The sequence below is a fragment of the Poecilia latipinna genome, unplaced genomic scaffold, assembly GCF_001443285.1.
Source record: "Poecilia latipinna isolate Pla-1442-1.1 unplaced genomic scaffold, P_latipinna-1.0 Scaffold49, whole genome shotgun sequence".
Lineage (NCBI taxonomy): Eukaryota > Metazoa > Chordata > Actinopteri > Cyprinodontiformes > Poeciliidae > Poecilia > Poecilia latipinna.
The window spans coordinates 473,655-488,970 of record NW_015112665.1 but is presented as its reverse complement, the minus strand read 5'-3'; the positions used below and the strand labels follow the sequence as shown (position 1 = coordinate 488,970).

At 39.0% G+C, this 15,316-nt stretch overlaps 1 protein-coding gene across 3 annotated transcripts in view; it reads right to left on the bottom strand.

The window, feature by feature from the left end:
* Positions 1-15,316, bottom strand: part of akap9 (A kinase (PRKA) anchor protein 9) — an 80,256-nt gene that overhangs the window by 47,473 nt on the left and 17,467 nt on the right. For all 3 annotated transcript variants that reach the window (XM_015050691.1, XM_015050699.1, XM_015050707.1), the window contains 10 exons: positions 12,632-15,274; positions 9,316-9,381; positions 6,985-7,108; positions 6,811-6,875; positions 6,602-6,722; positions 6,411-6,508; positions 5,988-6,093; positions 4,025-4,256; positions 1,683-1,743; positions 672-983 (listed from right to left, as the gene is read on the bottom strand). In XM_015050691.1, the coding sequence (XP_014906177.1) occupies positions 672-983; positions 1,683-1,743; positions 4,025-4,256; positions 5,988-6,093; positions 6,411-6,508; positions 6,602-6,722; positions 6,811-6,875; positions 6,985-7,108; positions 9,316-9,381; positions 12,632-15,274 (3,828 nt within the window). The remainder of the gene's footprint in view (positions 1-671; positions 984-1,682; positions 1,744-4,024; positions 4,257-5,987; positions 6,094-6,410; positions 6,509-6,601; positions 6,723-6,810; positions 6,876-6,984; positions 7,109-9,315; positions 9,382-12,631; positions 15,275-15,316) is intronic.

The window sequence follows — 15,316 nt, the reverse complement described above, 5'->3', positions numbered from 1 at the left end:
AAATTCTCAAAAAGTGTTTTTTATTTCCTTTATCTCTTTTGTGAGTTGTATAATGGAGCATTAGGACCAGACTACAAGAATCTTTGATTAATTGTGAGAAAAAGAGACAAAATTTGACCAGAAAAATGTCTTAAAATAACGAGAAAAGGTTATTTTAATTTGAAAAAAGCTTCGATACAGTTATCAGGATCAGACGTGACCAGCTCCGTCTGTGTATTTTTCTTCAAAATAGGCACATTTGTTTGCATGACCACTTCAAAGTTTTGCTACTAACAATAATTTAATGCTGATGTGTTAAAAGATTAAATATTTATATTAAACATTTCCTGTCAAACTTACACCAAGCTTCACAAAATGCTCAACATTCCTCATTTTAATTTTTAGTTATTGATTGTGTTGAGTTCTCATAAGGTTATGACCTAATACTCATACCACTATAACTGTATTTTTTGATACTATGACCTTATTATTGTAATTAAAAGAAAATAAATCATAGCCTGGCCCTAATACTCCACCACAGACCTGAAATCAAAGCCCAAATTAACAGAAGGTTTTCAAACAAGATGACGTCACTTTGAATATGGAAATCCAAAAGCTAAACCTTTAAAAACCAAAAATGTTGCTGAAACAATAAAGCTGATTTATCGCCACCCAACATATTACGTTACTACCTTTGCTACTTCCTCCTCCACCCTCTCCTGCTGCAGTCTGTCCTCCAGTCCAGCGGCGCCGAGGCTCTTCGTCGAGCTTCCGTTCACCCCGTTACGATCCAGCCTCCTCTCTCCTCTGCCTCCCCAGTTTTCCCTTTCTTCTCTCAGTCTTCGCAGCTCGATGCTGTGCTGCTCCTTAAGAGCTGCCACCTCTTGGTCGTACTTGTGGTGCAAAGCTTTCTTGAGCGCCTGCAGCTGCGGCGTCAGGCTAGACGGCCTGGCAGAGCGGCGCACCCCTTCGTCTCGCTCTGAAACGTCTTCCTCACTCCGCTCCTGACGAGAGATGGGAAAATTAATTACTGGTAGTAGCAGATTCATTCCCCATCAGAGCCAAAACGACCAATCATACTTGATAAATATTGTAGTTTGCTCTCCAGGCTTCCGGAAATAATAAAAAGCTAAATTTTCAGCCAACACTCTACCTCTCCATCTCGTAATTTAGTCACTTACTTCAATTTTAAGGTTAAACCTCTAGAAAATATCCTCCTATAATCTGTTCTACAGCATTTCAGATGTTTTTGTTTTCCATTCATCTTCATCTATCTTCTGTCTTTCCCTCTAAACTCTGTGCAGATATGAGAGCTTTAAAATATAAGCTGCCGGGATGAAGGGACTGGCTAAATGACAGCCTAGTAGAGGGGATAGATGTTAGAGCGTTAGCTTAAATGGAGTGCAGCTCATTCACGCAAGACAGAATCCCCCTTTCATGCAACCTCCAAGACCAGAATAAGTCCGCCTGGTCAGGACAGTGTTATATAATGTCTGATCCTTTAAATCATTAGATATAGGTCCACTCATGAGGTCGCCTGTGGCGTTTCAGTGAGATGTGGATTTAGGGCACATTTTAGCCTCAAGGCTGCAGCTCCTCCCTCACCATCAACCCGTAGCTGTCAAAGCATCTTAACGGGTCTCCAGCTTGTAATAGGAGTTGATGCAGGAGGCTTAGGAGGAGGTAAACTGTCAGAACCAGACCTTTAGTTCCTGTTTTCGTTCCTCCGTCCCCTCACAGCCGAACTCTGGACTGCTGGACAAGCTGCAAAACAAAAGAGCACAACAATCATCATTCATTTCTGAGATTTACTTCAAAAGTAAACATCTACCAAGGTGTTAAACATGCTGTTATTTCAGGAGATAAAGATTTTTATGAAATAAATGCTATAAAAAATTGCTATCAAGGTTTCTTCATATTTATTCATATATTTATTTATTCAGTATTTATTTCCAAATTCAATATTTTTCCAGACTAAAATTTTTCATACTTCTTAAGTTGCTTCAAAATATAAACAGAAAAATATCCATGTACTTTATATCATTTATTTCTATTTATATCAGGCCTTGCATATGAAACCAAATGTATGTAGTTTCTTAAGAAATTGCTGAAGTTCTCAGTGTTTTTAGACTATATCTAAAGTATAACTACAAAAGTTTACAAGGCCAATATTTATGCTATTGTTAGAATTTAAAACTGAACCTCCACAAACCATAAACTGAATGAAAGAATGGAAATAATGAGAAATCAAGTATTTATACGAAACTATTGTGAATTCATCTCTACTGAGCAGGTTTGAATAGTAGATTATAAGACAAAAACTTAAAACTCCAGTTTTATGTATTACTTTAGTGATGCATTATGAGAGTCCGATAAAAGAAAATACTTAATATTTTATAGTTATAAAATCAAACAGTGGAGGGCAGCAGGGAATCGCAGTAGGACAGTAAATTCTGTGACGAGGTGAACAACCTGTGGATCTTAATCATATTTATTACAAATTAAGAAGAAATAATAGTTTTGAATCCAGAGCCAAAGGGAAAAGCTAGTTTAGCAGTTAATCTGTTTTTATGCACCATGTGTTTAGTATTCATAAAATTATCCCAACAGAATGGTGGTAATAATTTACCGCCATTGAAAGAAACCAGGAATGTTTCTATGATGTTTTCTATGCGATTAGGTTATAGTGGGAACCTTATGGTTTATTTGTATTATTATATGAAAACAAACTGCTCAAGAGGAATTTGTTTGTTATAAAAAGTTGAAATAAATTATTTCGGGTTCAAAAATTTCACAATAAAATACTATATAGTCTAGCATTAGGAAACTTTATGAGAAATGGGCAAAACATTTAAGCCTAATATTTCTTTATGGTTTGTTTCAAAGAAACCCAACTTTCTTACCATCTTTAAAAATTACAAGTAAGAGACGACTCGAGACTTCAGAAAATAACTGTTTAAATAAACAGTATGTCATTTCTTTCAGATAAACAAGCAACTCAAATGTTTAGACAAGCAACTTTTACCTTTCTTTCTTGTCAGTTTAAAATTAATGACAAAAAAATGGAGACAATAAATAGAGAACGTTTAAAACTGCAGTGGGGATTCTTGGGAGTTTTTTGGCAATTTTTCAAAACTCGTTTGTCTCTGCAAATAAGATAAATTAACATTTTTACTCCGAGTGTTTTCTTTTTAGAATCCGATCTGTAAGACCCTTTATGTTTTTTGTCAGGTTAAAACTTCCTGTGTGTTGTATTTAAGTTCTGGTGCAGGCTTCTGCCATCTTAGCTGAGACAAATTTATAAATGAGACGCACATAAAAACAATATGAGCACATTTTTTGGGGGGCAGAAAAATCTTTAAATTAGATTTAAACAGTGTTCAAATAAAATCTGCACCAAAACCGCTCTGACGACTAAAAACCTTTATAATATACTTTGTCCTCCACCGGCAGGCTCAGCTTTTATAAGCAGGTATCCATTCATTTGTGCATTCCTGCTTATAAAAGCTGAAATCTGTCAACTATTTTATTTATTTATTTTTTACTTTAACTTGTCATCTTTTTCTCACTTTTTTAACACTTTCAACCTGGATCACGAAGTTATCTGAAGAGGTCTGAGAGGCTTTTTTAGATGTTTGTGTATAAATAAAAGCTGCACTGCTGAATGTAGTTGGACTCTTGACCTGCATTTGATAGGTCAGATACCTTTCTGTTGCAGAAGCATCTGTTTGAAGTTGGGATCTCAATCCTTTTACAGTTCCCTAAATGTCACCAATCAATCAAGCTCAACCTTTAAAAGCAGCTCCCAAAATGAGGTAGTAAAAGCTATAAAAACGTAACCCGAGACTGTAGATTTTTATAAAATACTTACTGATTTTTAAAATTCATTTTAGAGACATTTAGCAACTAAAATAAAAATTGAAACATGAGATTGGATTTAAAAATGCACCAACTTTTAGAACATGAGCTAATCTACCAAACTAAGATTTGTAGAATATGTGTCTGTGGGCAATAAATAGGAGACTGAATGTTTTTGTTTGATCACCTGTAGTAAGTCTGGGCTCCTGTGGCTTCCTGCAGTCGCTGCTGCAACACAAACAGCTCTGTGGCGTAGCGCTCCTCCGTGTCTGCGGCCTGCTGCTGGTAGTGAGCCCTGAGGCGCTCCATTTCCTGTCGGTGGCTCTCCTCCAGCCGGAGCTGCTTCACCTGAGCCTCGGCCTTCAGCCTCTGGAGCTCCACTGATGTCGGGTCCGATTCCCCGGCCTGCTCCCCCAGATCTAATAACGTAGAAATAAAACTGTGGCTTTTACACAGCTAAAGGAATACAGATTAGGTGTAAAAAAAATTAATTAATAAGAAATAAAAAGGAAAATGAAGTAAAGTAGTATATAAATAGAGAAAATAAGAAGTAGCATTTGAAATTTGCTAATTGTAAACAGAGAATCTCTGGTGCAAAATGAACTAGAGAACAGTGATTTTAAAAAACACAATACCTAGAAGAAGCTCAAGGTCTGCAGCACTTGAAACAATGAATTAAGGAATTGAGGTTTTTATTTTTGTTTTGTTTTTTACAGCAAGCAAACAAAAATAAAACTGAGAGAATGGCACCTTTGTGTTTGTTTCCTGCTGCACTGAGCTGAAAGACTGAGTTTCTGGTCAATGGTAAATCCAACTGGATCATTGCTGTAATAGTGGCTGAATTTATATCCACTCTGCATTAGATTAAGAGCTCAGAGATTTGATTTAAACTGTAAAATTAACTAAATTTAAAAAATCAATGTTAAATTTCAAAAGCAAAAATTAGACAGTATTGAGATGCTGTCAGACAAACTTGTTAATTACCAATAAAAAAAGTTTCCAATTATTACGGTTTATGCAGGTTTCACCAACTCAAATTTAAAACTTTTAAAGACCTTTTTAAGACAATTATGTATAGAATTTAAGACCCATAGCTCCACAGAAATGTATGAATGTCGTCAGCCAAATAGCAATAAATTGGAACTTACCCATGATGGACGCAAATAGGAGGCTAGCTAGCTAGCTAGCACCGGTATATTAGCAGCTAGTCAAACATTATTTCCGTATAATTATAAATGTATATTATATATGCATATATAAATACTTTAAATTATTATTTACGTCTATAAATAATGTCCATGACAGCTAGTTAGCGCAAGTCTCAACCGTTTTGAGTTGAGACAATGAAGAAGTCTGAGGGCGACTCAAACTTTTGCCTGACAGAAAAGTGACGCAAAAAAACAAAAAACAAAACAACAAAATTAAAAAGTTATGTGAAGACAAAATTTTTAGGACGTGGGAATTATACAGGCCACCTAACTTTAAAAAAAAATTAATTTAAGGCATTTTAAGTGTTTTCTCTTTGTAATAATGAATTTAACACTTACTGTATATTACAAAACCATCGGACTATTAAAAATCTCCCATGAGGTCCACATATAGACTTTGAAAATGGTATTTCCTCACCCAAAGTCTTTTACAGAAGTATGGGTTAATTGAACATTTCTTATTTAATTAATAACCAATAAGCCCCAATTAGTTTTGCTTTGAAATAATTGAGGATTCTAACACACAGGGCAATCAAGCAAAAAATATACGATTATCCAGGCCAATGAATCAAATGGGAAGTGTTCTTACTATAATGTAGAAAGCTGCTGAAAAGTCCATTAGATAATTTAACAATAATTTAAAAAATATCTGGATTTGTAGGTCAGGAAACATTCAATCAGTTACAATGAACCAAACTAATAACTGTGTTTGAATGCAGTAGCAGCACACATTAACATTTATATCCTACACCCCAATACACATCCAATATACAAATAAATGTGCATAATAAACAATCCAAACACTTAAAAACATGACTAGAGTTGATGAGCTCTGTTTCTTCAGGCTAAGAGCCACATAAAACACAATTTTGCTAAACACAAATGCAAATGGTAAGATGAGAAAATGTGTGGCAGCAGCTTTGGAGAGGTGATCAGATTTACCTCTGCTTGTAGGAAGATTTATTGTGGCAAGCTGTGCATTGAGGTCAGACATCTGCTTCTCACTGTTGATCTTCAGTTCATCATAGGCCACCTGCAGCTCACTTATCTAGGAGATTAGATTGAGTTTTTCTGTTAAGCTAGTGCTCTGCTACTAAAAAAAGTGTCCACTTTGCTGAAACAGTTAACACAGACTCTAAATAAATTATAATTTATCCAAAAAAAACAAAACAAAAAGATTTAGCAGTTCTAGGTTAAAAAATGCTTATAATTTTACTGTAAAATGGAAATGATTTTCTTATAGGTGCAATACCAAAACAGAATCTGCCTGTTTGGTGAATTTGAAACATGTGAACGAATACAGTAAGTAATTACACCCATGTGGTGTAAAACTTTAAGGCAGTGTAAGAATCTGTGCATTTTTACCTTATTTACATCAGATCTCAGCAGATCTTGAAGCTGAGAGAGACGATCGTGCTCATGCTTAATTTTCTCCCTCAGCTGCCAAAGATTGGTGTATAACTCTAGAATAAAAGGTTAAAATAAAGAAAAATATTAGAGAGAACATAGATGAAAAACATACAGATTACTGTTGTAATTCTATAAAGAGTGTGTACCTCTAGCCTCCTGAACAATGGAGGTGGATTCACTAGTTGTTGGTCTTTCCTCTGAAATAAGCGACAGGTCTGCTGTGTTGACACTCTCCAAAAACTCTTTACCAAAAATCTTCTGGAAAGACTGAAAACAGTCCACAGACAGCACTCAGGGTTAATGAAAATGTGGGAACACATGCAAATTAAAAACTGGTGTCTCAGTTTAAAATTACCAGAATTATCTCACTGCATTCTTCTGACACAGCTTCTATCATGTGTTTGGATTTTTTTCTGCCACCTGAGAAAGCACAGACACTTCAGACAACCCCAGATGTACTACAAGCACAAATAAATGTAAGACATGCTGCCTGCAGCTCGATAGCATTTTGTAGCAGAAACAGATTTACCCGAGCCACTTTGCTCTCTGAGGTCCAGAGAGGCGTCCGTCTCTTCCTGCAGCAGCTCCAGCTGAGCGGCGTGAATCTGAGACAGGCTGATGCGCTGCGCCTCCATCTGCAGCCTGCACTCCTCCTTCACACACAAAGAAGAAAACATATTAAAACAGACTAATTATCAGTTAAATAAATCCAACTGCAACCACAGAAATTTAATTATTTACTCCAGTGGTGTCCAAACGTTTTGTCACATGGGCCAAAATCGTCAAGTCAAAAGCAGTCGCCGGCCAAAAACGACAAAAAAGTTTTTTTTGTTTTTTTTACTGTTCAATAATAAACTAAGCATGCAGTAATTCTAATTAAATAAGTAGTGAAGTCAGCATTTGTGTAGGAAAAGGAAGTTTAAACTAAAAGACTTTCTCATGTTACAAAAAGAAAGATATCTGGTTTACAAATATTTTTGGGTTTGGATAAAAAAAAATTAAAGAAAAACATTTTACTTATTCTCAGGAATAAGAACAGGATTTGGGTCACTCGCTTTTAAAAATGCTTATATGTATCAAGCAAAGGTTAAAAAAATTAAATAAAACCAGATTTGAGTTCTCTAAAGTCTGTTTCTAAGTCAAAGTCAGTTGATAAATGTGATCATATTTAAAATGAAACTAAAGAGAAAGTAAAAAACATGGTTGTTAAAAGAATTACTTTGTGTTGCACTTTGGAGAAAGTAATAGTTTGGTCTAATTAAAGAAAATAAAATCTTTCTGCATCAACTACCTATTGTTGCCCTCAGAATCAGTCAAGGGGCTGCAAATGGCCCCCCAAGCCGCAGTTTGGACACCCTTTATATTTAGTCTATTATTACACATAAAAACAGCCAGCAAATGACAGTTATAAGATAATCAAATGTAACCATGAATTAAATTTTGTAGCATCCATTTTCTCATGAAAAGAAAATAAAAGATTAAAATCCTAATCCCAACAATCTCATTTCTGAAGCAGAAACGTGGCTCGGAACCATCTGCGCTCAGGATGAGAGCTCTGTTCTTATCACTTCAGGACGAGAACAACAAAAAGCTCCTTAACATAATGATGCATAATGCATCAGCACAAATTTGTGATTCTGTAACCTTCTGATATTACGAGCTTTAAAGTGCACTCTACATCTTAATTAGGCCGTACTTTAAAACGCGGTGTTATGATACGGTCACTCCATCCGACGGTGTGGAGGAGAGAGCCCGTTTCCTGACAAGCATCTCAGATGTTGGTGATTAAACAAAGCATGCAGATGAGAGAAGGTCAGCGGAGAACAAACAGGTGGATGACTGTTGTGCGGCGACCCTTTGCCGCTACACGCAACCACTACTAAAAGCAGATCAACCCTACAAATAAATGCAAATTATTTTAAAAAATGGGCTTTCAGTAAGTCTACCTTGTCTTTCTAACTTTTTATTAATTACATTTGACCATGTGTTAAATTGCTGACAATTGCACTTTTAAACTGTTCTTCTGTTTCTGCTACACTTGAAATTTTAAGATCATGCAACAGGTTTTACAATCAGACAAAGATAACCTGAGCAGTTTGAGGGAAAAATAATTCTAATATTTACTTTATCAGACAATTAAAAAAAGCTATCCAGCTCTGGAATGTTTTTAGGTATAATTTAAGGGTTGTGTTACAACATCTCAAATTGATTTCAGACCAGATTTGACTAGGCCAATTAAAAAACACAAGGGTGCTGGAGGTACAGGTCACAAACTGATAGTCAGATCTTCTTCTTCAGGATTTTTTCCATCTAGATAATGAAGCACATACAGCTGAAGTTGTTAAAGTGAGCTTATTTAAATGTTTATTTTGTCTTCTTTACTGATTAAACAGTGAGGAAATCACTCTAACTTTGGCAGCAGCCTCGGGGAAAAATCATCTTCTGCTTCACCCTGTTTTAAGGGGTTGTGTCGAACCAGTGACTTCATGACATTTCACTCTTTCTTCCCTTTCCTCACAGGACTGCTCCACGCTTTTACACTTCTCCCCTCTAATTCTTTGGCTCCTTTGATGCCGCTGCAATTAAACTGATGTTTGTCGACTTGCAGAACACAAAGCTCTGCAATTAAATTCTCCCTTTTGCACTCAAATGAAAATTCTGTGGACTGTGCTCATGGCCCTGCATGACAATTTCAGGAGCATCAACAGAGCAGAAAAATATCTGCTTTTTGTAAGAGCGCAGCTTGAAGCATCCCTTACAGTAGAGCCCCTCTCCATCTATCAACCTTTACTGTGAGCTGAATGATGCATCAAAGCAACTTCAAGACAAAGAGCAGGATGTGAGCATAAGTGACATTTACATGCTCAGAGGTCTCTTCTTCCTCTTCAGCACACTCCGTGTGACAGCCCATCCCCTGTCCGCTCACCTGTATGAGCAAGCAGAATATAAAAGACATTTTTAATACAAAGTGAGAAAAAACCTTAAATATACAGCACCTTCCAAAGTATTCATCACCATTGAACTTTTTCACATCCCTCTCCGTTTTAATGCATTTTAATGGGATTTAATATGACAGGCCAATAAAAAACACCTCATAATGAAAAATGAAAGATGCATTTTACATGGTTTTCTTTTGTTTAACAAATAAAAATCTAAAAAGGGAGGTGTACATTTGCATTCAGTCATCGATCTGAGTCACTGCTTTGCCGCAACTACAGCTGAGAATCTTTTAGGATATTTATCTCCATCAGCTTCACACAACTGAGGACGTAATTTGGCTTTGAATTAAATTCAGTTTCCAAATTACTTAGTTTATCCCAAAGGGATAATTAAATTTTGTTGTAACGCAAATCATTCCAGTGTCTTCAAATTAGCCGTTGACGGTAGCAGTCAGTCTTGCAACAAATCTAAATAGGCCTCTGACTGAAGCTTGTTGCTGTATGACAGTCATAACATGCCAACAGCTAGAAATGGATTCTGCAGTTAACATGTCCTGGATGACACCTTATTGGCAAGAACCCCTTTTGCTTTTGCCAATTCTTCTGTGCAAATCTGCATTTCATATTCATTCTTAATCAGATATATGTCTTGACTTTGAGTAGGCCTTTCAAACACTTGAATATGCTTTGATCTAAACCAAGATAAGAGGATTATTAACATTCATAAACTGTTATGGACGTTCCTCTATCTCTTCCTCTTTTTTATACGTATGTATAATTAGAAACATATCAATGTTTCTAATGAACAAGGTAGTCTAAACACTGGTGACCATGGAGACAGTGTCGCACCGTCATGTATCCTAGCATGCACGGAAAAATCTGGTTAGCATCTCGTCTTCTGTACGTTTTTAATGCTGCTCCGGTGTAAAGGGAAACGTTTGACATAGTGATATAAATCAGGTGGTGTGAATTCAGGCAAAGTCGGTAATTTGATCAACACATCAGCAGGGAGGATGTATGGCTCATTTTCTAAGCTAGCTGTTTACAACTTTTATAAATATCGCCGTCTATGAGCCCCAATTAGGTGTGTTTACATTCACAGACAAATTAGCTCGACTCGCACATGTAGAAACCGTGAATAAACTGGCAACAACAACGTTGGAAAACAATTTCAGATGCTCTGCCGATTCTCACTTCCGACGTCCGTCATGGCGAAAGTGTCAGTGACTTAGTTGCAAAAGGTCACTAGGTGGACTTCCATGTCTTTGTGGGTTTGCTTTGGTGCTATACTTTAACATCTCACACTGTGTGAGATCTTAAAGCTTCTGAAATTATTTTGTAACCTAACACTGCTTTAAATTTCTCCACAGCTTTACCTCTTATGTGTTCACTGTGTTCCTTTGTTTGTATTCATGATGCCGATTATTTTCTAATGTTCTTCCATAAATCTCTGAGCCCTTCACAGAACTGAATTTTTACTGAGATTTTATTACCCACAGTCGGACTTTTTGCTAATTAAAAAAAAAAAAAAAAAAAACTATCACAATGTTAGATTCAATTTATTGTAATTTCACAGTAAACTACAACAAAATTAGTAGCACAGCTTATATTTAGAATTATTTATTAGTGTTTGTTTAAAATATCTAAAATACTGTAAAACTTTCCTCTTATCTTCAGTTTTCACTTCATACAGTTGTTGTTTTATTTATTTTTAAGCAGTTATGAGGCACAGTGGCTGCTGTGCCAGTTACTCAACTAGTTGTTGCTAGGTAACCAAAGAATGAGTGAGTTGCTAGGTAACCAAAGAACAAGCAGTCAGTTGATTTCACCAATCTTGCTGGAAGAGAAGTTTAGTGGCCAAGTCTGTCCTCTGCTTACATCTCCCAGAATCCTATGCGGTTCTGGATCGGAGTTCAGTGAAATTATTGATAATTCTATTGGACGTTTTATCTACTGAAATTGATCACACGTCTATCACAGTGTATGTTGTTATTGATCGATTACCCAGCCCTACACTTGAAGGTAATTTGTTGAGCTAAATTTTATTTAAGGGGAATTAGAGTATTGGAGACTTAATAGAAATAGTCAACACATGCTTCAGATTTGTAAAAAAAAAAAAAACTACACAATTATCCATCCATTTATGTTGGTCCGTCCCATTAAATCCCAGTGAAATACATGAAAGTTTTCAGTTGCAACGTGAAAAAATGTGAAAAAGTTTAAGGTGCGTAAATATTTTAGAAAGGCACCGTCTCCTCAGCAAGAAATTCAGACAAAACAAGACAATGATGGACAGAATAAAATGCACCATTATGGATCACTTCCTGAGACGGAGCAGACATTAACTACCTTCATTAAAATTCCTCTTTAACCCATTAAGGATCAAAACTAGAACTAGTTTTAAAGCAATTATGAATTATCATTTTAAAGACTTTTTAATGGCATCCAAAAACAAAGCAGCTTTTGGGCATGAAAGTTATATCCAGCTCGGGGACGGTTTTTTCCATCCCAGGAGGTGACTAAAGCATCACGAAGCACAGATGCGAGATGGCAGACAAACATTGTACAAAATCTTTTGCTTTGTGTGTGTGTTTGTGGCACAGCTGGAGGTGACACGGACAGAAAGTGACTGGGTTAAAATGGCTTCTCACCTCAAACCCTTCACTCCCTGCAGGATGGAAAGAAACTAGAATGTACACATTTCTACACAATGGCAAATTCAAAGCTATAAGCAGACTTGTTTATCTGTTCTCAGCTGTTATCGAGTTAAATGGTGAGCAGCAAGAACAAGCCGAGCAAAAAATAAATAAATAAAAGAAACAGTACAGAGGTCTTTTTCATGTCGAGTCCTCACATGAATTTTACATGCAGGCTGTCGTGTACGCAGCTTTTCTGGCTGCAGAAATGTAAAAAATGCATCTTTGAAGGCAGCAGTCTTGCTAAACACTGCCTTTCAAAGCAAGCCTTCAGACTCTAAGGCAATTTACAATCAACACTGTTGCTCACTAGAGAGGAAATCTGTCAGAGCTGAACCGCTCCAGTCATATTCTCCTCATGAAAAGAGAAAGAACATTTAAAAAAATCAACACCTTGTTTGGCCTTGAATCCACTCTTTAGACATCTAAAAAAAAAAAACTCTAAACTAAATGAATTCAAAGTGGCGTGATTTCCACGGATGCTTCATTTGTTCAGACTTCAAAGAGGAAAAGAAAAGAGCAGAAACATGTGAGTGCTCACCGCTTTGTTGATGTAGCCTCTGCCTCCGTCTCCCTGGTACCCGGCGGCGGAGTCCTCCTTACCGGCGCTCTCCGGTGAACATGACATAACTCGGCTCTGCGTCTGAGGCAGCATCTCCTCCTCTGCAGCACTTTTCGCTCGCTCTTCCTCCTCCCTCTGTCGCTCCTCTGAAGCCGCTGAGCCGGCTCTGCTGCGCTCCTGCTTCGACCTCTGCCGCCTTTTGCGCCTGCTTGACCCTGAGGACGCCGGCTTGTGCGGGGAGGATCGTCCCTCAACAGGTCCCTCCCCAGAGGAGTGCGCCGCCGCCGGAGACGGAGTGTGCGAGAGCCTGTGGAGCTCCAGAGTGCGCAGAGCGCCGTCTCTCTCTGCTTCGGCTGCACCTAAACGAGCCGTCAGAGCTTTGATCTCCTGCTGTAGCGACTGAATCTGAAGGCGATGATCCTCTGAAGGAGAAACCGCCTCAACAGTTTGCTCTTCCTTCTGAAGGAGTTTTTTCTGCTTGCTGCTAATCTCCTGTGCTTTCTCCAGTTCCTTTAAGAGGCTTTCATTTTTGGCGATGACCTCTGAATTTTTCTGCCTGGCTTTGATCAAATCTTCATCCAGCTGCCTGATTCGGGTCTCAGTAACCATCAGTCGCTCTGTAACTTCAGAGAGCCGATCAGCTTGGCTCTTCTTCTCTTTCAAAGTAACATTAAGCTTCTCCATCAGATCGCGCTCCATTTTCACGTTGCCGCTCCGCTCCTCCAGCTCTCGGATGTCTGACTGAAGGCGTGCGATCTTCGCCTCAAATTCGAGTGTCTCCCTGAGCGTCCTCTCCTCCAGCTGCGTCTTCGCCTCTGCCAGGCTCGCGTACTCTTCCTTGAGCTCCTGGAAGTTCACCTCGAAGTTCTTCTCTGCAAAAGAGAAAGTGCTCTTCTGCTTCTCGATGTCCTCGCGAAGCTCGTCTACCCGTCGCTGGAACTGATCGTTCTGTGCCGTTAGCATCTCTATCTTGTCTCTTAAAGCGCTATTAGACTGAAACAACGTCTCCTTCTCCTCCTCGTGCTCCTGTAGTTTCTGTTCTTTTTCCTTTTTCTGGTTTTCCAGAACCTCCGTCTGTTTCAGTAACAACTGGATTTGATTTTGCATCCTCACTCGATCTTGGGCACCTTTTCGAAGTTCCTTGAGTTCAACCTGAAGCTCCTGGAGCTGCAGAACTAGCTCCTCCGTTTTGGAGCTTTGCAAAGCCAGCTTCAGATCTTCCTCCAGCCCGTGAATCTTTCGCAGAAGGTCGTTCCTCTCTGCAGCGTAACTCGTCTTCTCTTTCTGTAACAAATCCAACTGCTGAGTGTGACCGACACGCAACTCATCCAAAGCCTTCTCGTGCCGGACGGCGGCTTCGTTGAGCAGGTTCTCCGCATTCAGGAAGCTCTCTCGTTGCAGGTCCTCTCGGAGGTTCGTCAGCTCTTCCTCGTGGCTGAACAGGAGTTGCGTCCGTAGGCGCTCCAGCTCCGCTTCCTGCGACTCCGCCATCCGGTCCAGGACGGCGTCTTTCTCCCGTTCGAGCATCTCCAGCTTGATCTTGTAGTTGGTGATTTCGGACTCGTGTTTGGTTTCTGCTTCCACGGCGGCTTCCTGAGCAGCTGACAGCTCGTCCCTCAGAGCCTGGATGATCTCCTGGAGCTGCTGGGAAGTTTCCTGAGACGCTAGCCTGGTGGAGACCTGCTCCACGTGATGCCTAGCAGCATTTAGATCACCAACAAGACTCTCAACCTTGGACTGCAACTTCGACTTCTCTTGTGCGACTTGACTCAGCTCCCATCTGGTTTCATCGTACGTCGCTTTTAGAAGCTCGATCTCAGTCTGATGTTGCTCAGTCATCTGCTGCATTCTGGCTGCATGCTGCAAGTTGAGCTCCTGCTTCATCTGGACAATCTGCTGTCCGTACATTTCATCCAGTTCTGCCCTGAGAAGTTCCAGCTTCCTGGCGGTCTCTTCCTGCGTTTTTTGAAACTTGTCGCTCTCCGACATGCTCCCCTGGTGGCAGAGTTTCTGCAGATCTTCTACTGTTCCCATGAGCTGCATGATTTCACTGGATGACATCCGTTCTCTATGTCTGGAGTTTGCGAGTTCTCCTTTGCAGCTTTCTAACTCCTTTTGTTCCTTCTCTAGCTCCAGTTTGTAACTCTCCATTTCACTTTTGCAGGTTATTAATTCAGATTTTGTGCTTCCTAACTCAGTCAGGCACTTTTCAAGCTCAGATTCCTTTAAAGCGACTTGCAGCCGAAGCTCGTGCAGGTGTTTTTCGGAGTTTTCCAGCTCGTCTTTCAACCGGATAAGATCAGAGTCGCGTTCAGAAATGACCCTCTCCTTCTCTGCAATAACTGTGTCTTTGTCATCAGAGTCCTGAATGATTTTCTCATCTCTAGTCCTTCCTGCATGAACGACTTCCTGCCTGAGCAGCATCAATGCCTGCTCGTGTTCTTTGATTGTTGCACTTTGTTGTAAAATTAACTGATTTTTATCTTCTATTGTTTGTGCAAAGTCTTCCTCCGCTTGTCTTTGCGACTGCTCCCGACTCAGAATAACCTTGTCTTGCTCGGCGATCAGCAGCTCCTTTTCCTTTATCCTTTCTACGAACGATTCCTCCGATCTTCTCCCTGACTGAAGAGACATTCGGGTTCAGATTCACACACAAGCTAGTCG